Source organism: Uloborus diversus, chromosome 6, assembly GCF_026930045.1.
Source record: "Uloborus diversus isolate 005 chromosome 6, Udiv.v.3.1, whole genome shotgun sequence".
In the NCBI taxonomy this organism is placed as follows: Eukaryota; Metazoa; Arthropoda; class Arachnida; order Araneae; family Uloboridae; genus Uloborus; species Uloborus diversus.
The window spans coordinates 42,424,222-42,434,101 of NC_072736.1; the positions used below are offsets into that span (position 1 = coordinate 42,424,222).

Here is a 9,880-nt window from a genome sequence, read left to right on the forward strand (position 1 = left end):
AAGATAAAAAAAAGTTTGGTTTTCAAAAGTTTTTAATTATCTTAAACAATAAAACATTTGTTATATTTTAAATTATTTTGAAGTTTTGCATGCATAGGATAGGTTTCTGAAGCTGCTTCTAATTTTTTCTTCCCAAGCTTTAAATTGTAACTTTTTCTACTAGTAGTCCTGGTAGGTGCTGTTGTACAGCATGATTTAGAAAAAAATTTCAATGAAAGCCTACCTAATATCTGATCTTTAAACGCGTTTTACTCGAAACTTAAAATAGTCTACTTGCATCCCTTTGCTTCTCACTGCCTCATATGATAATTTTTAGTTTTATAAATTTAATGAATGTTACGTAAAGAGGCTTTGCATGTGGATGATTTGTCCAGTTACAAAGAAAGTCATAAGTGGTGTTATGAGTTCCATAGCTAACAAGTTTGCCGAAATACTTTTACAAGCATAATTCCTCATATTCAATAAGTTACTGCCTTATAGCCAGGGCTAAGGCAAAAATACATGAAATACATTGCCAGCTCAGTCAATTTCAGCCGAGGACTGCAGTTTCATGCTTATTAGCACCCATCAGCCCGGCATATACCGCCCGGATAGGGCGGTAACTTACTGAATATACCTGCCTTGCCTTCAATATTCGAGTTGAACCGAACCATTGCTTCGGTCACTTGTCTGGTCAGTGCTAATTCTGTATTAGCTACTTGTTTGTTTGGCACTCTTGGCTTCGTTAGGAGGTATTCTACCTCCAGCTCAGTCACTCCTATGCCAGGCTGATGAGTGCTAATAAGCACGAAACTGCAGTCCTCGGCTGGAATTGACTGAATTGGCGGTGTATTTCATGCATAATTCCTCATGCTCAGAGTCTGTTAAAAAAGGAATATTATGAGTGGAATATTGTAAATTGGAGCTGTTATTCCTACTCTTTATCCATCTCTGTTACTAATGTTCATTGAATGAATTTGAATATGGCTTGAACCTTATCAAAGCTGCATTTGCAAAAAGTATGTGTTATAAAAATAAATGTGATTGATTGATGCTCTGATAAAATTTCTGAAATTAAATGCACAAGTAGCTGACTGTATACTTCGAAACGGGGGTCCCATACATGGGCAAGTTACCTTGGTGACAGGAACAAGGGACCGTCAGGGAGTGATGTATACTTCGAATTCCGATAGTAGAATTTGAATGTGTTAGTCTTAGCTTTAGCATAGGAATATTTCTTGGTATGTCATAGAGTTTTTTGTAAATGTAGCCAAAAAGAGTTTTGTTGAATAAAATTCCCTTATATAATACCCCTTAAACTTTTTAAAAATTATTATTTCAGTATTTCGTTTGCAAGTGTTTCTTAAGTTTTTTAAAATTTTTTATCTTTCATTATTATAGGTTAGGACCAAGGATCAAGTATTTGATAGTATTAGTCATTTAATTTCATTTCATAGAGACAACTGTTTGCCAATCATTTCTGCTGAGAGTGCCCTACTTTTAAGGTATCCTGTTTGTAGAACGCTTTCTACCAGCAAGTCTGTACAAGTATAAAATACCAGAACTGCATTCGTTTTTCATTGCTTCTTGTTTTATGTGCTTGTTTTTGTATGATTGTTTTTTAAAGATTTTAATAAACTGCCATTGTTATTTTTGTAATCATTTTATTAATCATGACGCTATCTATAGCTGCTGTTTTATATGCTGTAATAGATGCTACTGAAATTGATTTAACTCTGAATCAATAAAGTTATGTTTTGAAAATGAAATAATATACAAACATATCCTCGTTTAACCTGCAAGACCTTAATTTTTGCTACCATTCTTACCATTTTTGCTATTGCAAAAATGACCAAAATAAGATGCAAAGTCACAATGTGAAACGTTTGAAGAAGAACAAAAAAACTTAGTGAAAAAGTACAAAATCTAACTTTTATATGGTCTCCATGTCCCTTACATCGTGTTAGAGGAAATCACAAGCATGGAAAACAATTTGAACCCAAAAATTTTGACATTAGTTCGACTACTATTGAAGTTCCTTTAATATATCGTTCAGGAAGATATGAGACGCATCGTTTTGTAACTTATACCACTTTAAACAGGCAGTTAATTACTTCTATTGGGAGGAAATGTAGTGACTAACAAGGTTTTAAAAATTTGTGTATGCATCATGTTTGATTTTTCAAATTGTGCAAGCTTTTGTTGTGTGTTTTTAATGTGTCGTAGCATAAAATTTGCATTTTCTTTTTTCAATAGCAGTGAAAAATATAATTTTTTTTTCTCTGACCATTTGCCATTCTTCTGAAGGGGCGATATGGTTCTATTTCATCTTTTGCACAGTCTCTACTTATTTTCAACTCTAATATCTCCTTGAATTTTAGACACAAACATTTCATTTTTTTCATGTTGGTTTTATCTTTCTATGGCAATTACTTCCCTAAATGCAATGTAGGGGACTGGGCAAGCATATGAAATATTAGATCTTATGTTTTATCACTAAATTTTTTTTTTTTTTTGCTTCAAACTTATCATATTTTAACTGCATCTTTTTTTGACCATTTTTGCAAATGGAAGTACGCATGCAGGTCTAATGGTTGTGAAAATAGAGATCTTACTAGCTGATCAGGGAGATGATGTATACGTTTTACTTATTACTAATAATTTAAGTGAATTTATGTATAGAACCTTCCAAATGGAATATGTAGGTTTACAAAAAAGAAGCTAGCTACAAAATGTCTTTTCTTAGCAACTATAAATGGATGAAAGTATCAATGAATATGCATTTCCAATTTTATATTTTAATACATAGTCATTTGCATGTCTTTCAACATGGTGTCCAAAAATTTTAAAACTCTATTATTCACTCAATAATATTTGAAATTCCAGAAAATATATGTACAATATTTGAATAGGTTCACCCATTTTGCTCTATCATTTTTTATCATGTGTTAATGATTCACTGGCATCTGTGAAAATAAGTTGGTTTAGTTTTCTTCAGTTCTTTTTTTAATTCATAGTCATTTGCCTAATTTACATATATCCCAATTATTTTTAAAAACCATCGAGCTTCATTTCTAATTCATGTCTACTACATGATGTCCCCCCCCCCCTTTCATCTTTGCCATAAGTATCCATTTTTTAGTTTCCATTTTAATTGTCCATCCATTCTTCCCTTTTGCAAGTAAAAATGCTCCAAGTGTAGTAAAGTACTTAAAAAACAAGAATTTTCTTTAATAAGCCACCCCACCCCCCTCTTTCATAAAATGGGAAGAAACTTTGAAGGGGAAAAATTTTATCCGTGTGTCAAAAAAACTTTTAAGAAAATGTTAAATGTGACTGAAATTTTCTGTTGCAGTTTATTTTACCATGGTAATATTCATAGTAGTTTGGGTAATCATAGCAAAATTGATGATAATAGGGAAGTTGCAACCTATTAAATGTTCATATTTTGGCTATTGGATATTGTTAATTGATCATCAAAACTAAAAAATTCACCATCGGCGAATTTTAAAACACCGTGGTTGATTTTTAATGAATTTTTAAAAATCCACGCGCAAAAGTGCGTTCTTCTGAAACGTCATGAGCCTACGTCAGAGGGCGCTAATGGGAAGCCTTCCGCCGAAGATCCCTTGTTTTCGCTAGGGACATTTTGTGCGCGATGATATTTTTATTTCTTAGAAATTCAATAATCCTTTTGAACACACTCTGGAGGCCGGATCCCTTAAAGCACAATCTAAAGAATCTTCCTCAAGTAACACCAATGAGATATTCAAATATTTTCGAGAGGATGAGAGGTTTAATGTTCCAGAAACGCGAGGAGTTAAATGCGAGGAGAAAGTCTTTTACGTTTCGTCTTCGAAGTCAAATGCGTGGCCTTCGCTTCTCCCCTATCGGAAGAGAGGATGACGTCACTTCCTATGCCATTTGACGTCACAAGAGCTTGAACTTTAAAAATTAATTTTAAAAAAACTACTTATCGTATCGCAAAAAATTTTTCACCTATGATGTTCATACATGTTACTCTAACATATAAAAATAAAATTGAAAAATCGAAAACTTCCCTATTAATAAGGACAATATTATTTGTAATTTGTTATAAATTCTTTTGAGTTCTTGTTCTTGGTAATTGATTTTTAAAGTAGTTTGTTTACCTTCAGATACTGTTTAAAAAAAAATACTGTATCAAATGTTATTGTTCGAAAGAAAAATTTAGAAAAAATTGCACACATGGGTTTTGATGTTATAAGGAATCCAATTTTAAGTGCAAAAGCTTGAGTTCTTACATTATAAAGCACATGAGGAAAGCTTTCCCGTAGAAGTATTTAGAAAACCGTAAATAGTTAGTTAATGTCTTTTACTTTTCAGTAATGCTTGGTAACATCATGAACAAAGATAATTATTTTGTTGCATTAACTAAACTGGCTATACATCTTATTCAAATCCTTTAAAAAGCAATGCAAGTTCTTGTCTCACTATTATAATTTAAATGTCAAACTTAATGAAACTCACAAAATATGTACTTAAGTGTCTTCATGAGCTCAATGAAAATGAAAAGCTAATGTGTTAATTTGTTGAAAATAAATTTTACCTTTTGAAGTGCTGTAAATTGTTTTATGATTAGTTCAAATTATAACGTATGTTTTTTCATTTGAATTTATTGATAAAAATGAATTTTAACTATTAGAAAATGCTTGCTTATTATTGTGCATATTTAATTCAATAGAAGAAAACTTTTATCAGGGCATTGCATTGTTTTCCCGTTTCTTTTCTTCTAAACAGATGCATTTAAATCTATACATATTATTGCTCTATTTGCAGTTTCTACAAACACTAAAATTATTTTGAAGTATAAATTTAAAAAGGCGAATTGTTTTTAATGAGAAAAGCAATGCATTTTAAACACTGCAGTTATTAAATATTGCTGAAACAGGTTGTTAGAAGTATAGCATTTTAAAAAATGGCAATTCATTATGGAAAAAGAAAGTTTCTTACATTGTTTGGTCCATATGCTTCACATATGGAGTTATTTCGATTTGTCATCCTGAATTTAACTGCCGAAATTGTATTGCAAAATCAAGAATTTAAAAAAATAACCACTGGCTTTACACAGTAGTAGTAGTCAAAATGGAAACTTTTAAGGTTAAAAAAAAATCATTTTGTAGCTCACTAAACTTTGAGGGTGCTTCTCCAAATCTCCCCCCTCCTTTTTTTGTACTTATCAGTATTATTAACTTCAATTTCCTACTACCAAAAGCTTTTCATATAATTTATTAAAGTTTTCTTTTGTAAAAATGTATTATTTTTTCTTTAAAACTGTTTATTCATTGTCTTGTGTGTATTTTAACTTTGTTGGATATTTATTGAATTTCTTAAGAAAACATATATGCGTTAGAAACATGAATTAAATATAAAATAGAGCTGGAAGTTTTGCAGAACTTAAAATGCATTTGACTGTACAGTTTATTAACAAAGTCAAGGAAATCATTTGCAAACATAATGCATGATTCAGTAAATTACCGCCCATTAGCCAGGGCTAAGGCAGAGATACATGAAATACACCGCTAGTTCAGTCATTTCCAGCCGAGGACTGCAGTTTCGTGCTAATTAGCACTCATCAGCCTGGCATAGAAAAGTGACTGAGCTGGAGATGGAAAACCTCTTAAGGAAGCCAAAAGTGCCAAACAAACTGGTAGCTAATATAGAATTAGCACAGACCAGATGAGTGACCGAAGCAATGATTCAGTTCAACTCAAAGATTGATGGCAAAGCATGGTCCTCGGCTGGAAATGACTGAGCTGGCAGTGTATTTCAAATAATGCATAATTGTTTTCTTAATTGTTTTTAAAATTTTTATGTGCAACATGTATTGTATTTTTTTTTTTAACAACATTTTTAGTAGTTAAAGTTTTGGTGCATTGCCCTTGTAAAAAAAAAATATTTTTTTTACCATTCAAAAATTTGGATACTCCAATTTTTCTGATTTGGGGACCATTTTGTTGTTTTCATTCCAACGCTTGTAGATGTATTAGAACACCGTTTACTTTACTATACCAAGAAGTCTCATTTCCCCAAATGTTTTTGTTGCACCCATATTTGTGGGTTTTTAGAATCTCTGTAATAGGTTAATTAAAATGCTGCAACAGCAAATCAAACAATGAATAAATATAACAAGGAAAGCAAAAATAACCTCTTTGTCTTTGCCGCTATTTGTTTCAATCATATTGGCTTTGCTAATGTTTAATATTGTCCTCTATATATGCTTTTAAACCAATATGCAACTTTGTATCCTTTGTTTTTACTGGCCACAATTGTTGTTAAAGCTTAGGTTTTCCAGATTATAGTTCAATCAAAAGTGAACAATTTGTAGGATAAAAGTTACTACAAAATATATTAGAAAAAAATTATCAATGCGTTTATAAAGTTTATGTATTTCCAGATATCTTAAAAATTGTTATTAATGAGAGCTGTTGAAATTTCCATTCTTTATATTTAGTGTAATTATCTTAAGATTCATTGACTGTGTAGCAATATAGTGAAGATCTGTGCCTTTATATGTTACATATTTTACTGAAAAATATTCTAAAAATATACAAGTCATTATATTTTGAATGTGATAATAAATATTTAATTACGAATTTGTGTTTCATTGAAAATTCTTATTAATACTGTTGTAATAAACGTAGTTTTAAGGTTGCCATAAATTTTAAATTTTTCTAATAAAACTTCAGTTTTATATGCAATTTTTATGTTTGCTTCTAAATCTAGAATGTCGCAAAAAAAAAAAAATTGTTTTCAACAGAATATTTTTTAAAACAGATATATAAATTCCAAATTAAGTTTTGTGTAGTGAGGTTTTCAGTAGATTCTAATAAATGTTGTAAATTTTAGTTTTTCAGGTTTCCTCAAAGTTTCCAAAAATTTCACACTGTCGTCAGAAAATTTTACTTGAGTCCACTATCGCCCTTGTTGTAATTTTTTTTTCTATTTTCCTATTCTGTCTTCACTTCTAACTTTGTAAAATCGATTCCTTTAACTCTTTGTTTAGTTTTTAATTTAAAAAAAAATGCATAAATATTGATATTGGGCTAATATTTAGAGACCTTGTGGCACCAGTAAAAGTTTATTGACATTAAAAAAAAATTGCATGTATATGATAGTACAGTATAACTTTGATTTAACGATTGTCAAGGGACTGGAAAAAGTTATCGTTAAATCAAGGATCATAGACACTTAATACAGTAAAATCCCTCCTAACGGACACCCCTCTTATGCGGACAATTTTGAATTCCCCAGTTCCAATGCAAATAACATTATTAAACCCCTGTCCTGCAGACACCTCTCTATTGCGGACAAAAAAAATTGTCCCGTTAGTGTCCGCATTAGAGAGATTTTACTGTACAGTCAAATCTGGACCATTGAACTGTATCATTAAATTGAGGAAATCGTTCAGTTGGGTATTGGTATAAATCAGAGTTACACTGTATATTCAAAAGACAACTTTTGCATCCTGCATGGATTATTTTTTACAAACTTTAATTTTTTGTTTCACCCTATTCCACAAAAGAAAGGGTTCCACTGGAGACTACACTCTGACCACCGATGATTTGGAAAAGCAGTCATCCTGTTTAGAGGCGGAAATGGGCAAATCTATTGGCTTTCATGGCATCATGGCTTTTGCAGATGTTTGTTAAAATTAAGAAGAGACACATTGAAATTTACAAAGCATGAGTGTCAAATTTTTACTCTTATCCCTTTGTCAGACAAACTTGTCGTAGCTGAACGTTTGCCAATTCCATGCAATTGGTGGACGGACAGTAATATCATGGGCAAAAGCGGATCCAGGATTTGGCTCAGGAGGGGGCATTTTTTTTCCAACTTCGGCGACCCCACCCATCCGGTGCCCCTCCCCTTCTCTCATAAAGAGGAAAAATCACATTTTAGTTTGCTTTCCACATTGTCTTTACTTTTTTACTCTCAGCTATTTTTCCGTTTGGTAAAAAAATATTAAGTAAAAATTCATTGCTATTGGAAACTAAAAATAATTTAAATAAACTAATGTAGACCATATTGTGATTTCATTGTGGAGTTCCCAGAACTAGTGACATCTAGGACGTTAATTTTTGGTGTAAACTCTCCCCTCCTCCCAGCAAGAAAAACGTAGAACAATGATTGTGATTTATTATTGCAATAAAAGTAATTGATGCACATAACATTTTCAGGGTAAACAATTGTTTTCGTGTTGCCTTAAAAACAAAATTAAAAAAATAGAAAGGGCAAGCAAGGATGCAAGGGAGAGGCGATGGGGTGATCCTTTAAGGGACTGTCCAGCGACCAATTTTAGATATTGTAATTCAAAAAATGCAATTTCAGAAGATCTTCGATGAAGAGATATGTAAGGGAAAGAGGATGGAGATTCTTCAAAAATATTTCGAAACTGTATCCCTAAAAACGCGATTGCATTCCATCTACTGATGTAAGGGGAAAATACGGGATTCAAAACTCTCTCCCAAAAAGAAGTTCTCTAGATGTTTCAAGAAGAGCAGTGGCGCAACCTGCAGACCCCGAAGAGTTCCTATTTTTCCTACTTTTTAGAGCTCTCTCCTTATTTTCCTACTTTTTTCTTTTTTCCCTACCTTTTCTTTCTTTAGTACAGCACTTCTAATTGTGCATTTATTCTTATTTTTACAATGCCGCACAAATAATTTTCTGCATGTTTTAATTTTGAAAAGCAAATGAAACAAGCGGATCCCGGGTTTTTCAATGACTCACTACAGTAATTTCTGGAAGGAACGCCGCGGCGTTTTCATGTTTAAAAGTTAAATTTTCGTAAGTGACTCTTTTGCCATTGCGGCGTTTATGATCGACTTTTCTTTTTATCGCCCCGATTTCAGTCCTACTATTTTAACTATACAATAAAGAAACAGATGCTAGCACATTCTGATGCAATGGAGTTGTTTCCTTCTGTCAAAAGTAGTACTTTTTGTCACTGAAATTTATAGAATAAGCAAAAAAATAATAATAATAATATGGACCCAGAACATACTTTCATTTTCCCAACAGTTATTTTTTAATTTTTTTAAATGTCCGATTTTTCAAACAAGGCATGGTCTTGATGACGTCACAAATGATGCTCTTGGCGCATCTTTCTTCGTGCTTCCACGTCATGATAATCAAGAAGCGAATTAAAATTGCGCTCTACGCTTGCTATCAACCGTATCGTTGCCAATATACGTGAGTAAAGAAGCGAATTAAATATTTTGCTCTGTAAATGGCAGCACAGAATGGCATTTAATCATTTGTGATGTCATCGACCAGAAGCATAAACAATGAAAGCTCGCCGATGTAAGTAATTTTTTTTAAATATTAAACTTAATCAAGTTATTTAAAAAATGGTCAGATCCTATGTTTTTAAGCATGCTCTTTCAGAAAAAAATACTTTTAAAATTTTGGAAACGACCCCATTATATATTATTTTCCCGTCAATTAGAAGCTTTAATTAAAGTAAACGGCCGACTGTTCAAAAATTGCGGAAAAAGCCGAATTTCCTATTCGCCTATTTAAACAGAAAGGCAATTTAAAACCTTAAAAGGAACGTAAGGAAGCAAAAAATGAAAAACCTGAACACTGTACATATATTATTGATGTTAGTACAAAATAAAAGGAACAGATAACAGAAATTCGCATAAACGGACCACTTCAAAAATAACCGCAGAAGAGATAAAATTTTGAAACTCTCACCCCGAAATTTTTCAAAATTGACGTCCCAAAAATACAATTTTTGACGATCTTTGATGATGTTAGAAGGATAAAGAGTTCTCTTCCTCGCAGTTTTTTTGTTACTGAATGTTAAAAAGAGCAATTTTAGATGATCTTCGACGATAATAATAAGGGAAAGGGGATG

General features: G+C 32.0%; 1 protein-coding gene across 1 annotated transcript in view; it reads left to right on the forward strand.

Annotated features, from left to right (window-relative positions):
* The window catches only part of LOC129224423 (SHC-transforming protein 1-like), a 29,048-nt gene extending 27,389 nt beyond the window's left edge, over window positions 1-1,659 (forward strand). Inside the window, exon 12 of the mRNA XM_054858872.1 lies at window positions 1,381-1,659. Coding sequence (XP_054714847.1) covers window positions 1,381-1,533 — 153 coding nt within the window. The 3' untranslated portion in view covers window positions 1,534-1,659. The remainder of the gene's footprint in view (window positions 1-1,380) is intronic.
* The last annotated feature ends 8,221 nt before the right edge of the window (window positions 1,660-9,880 follow it).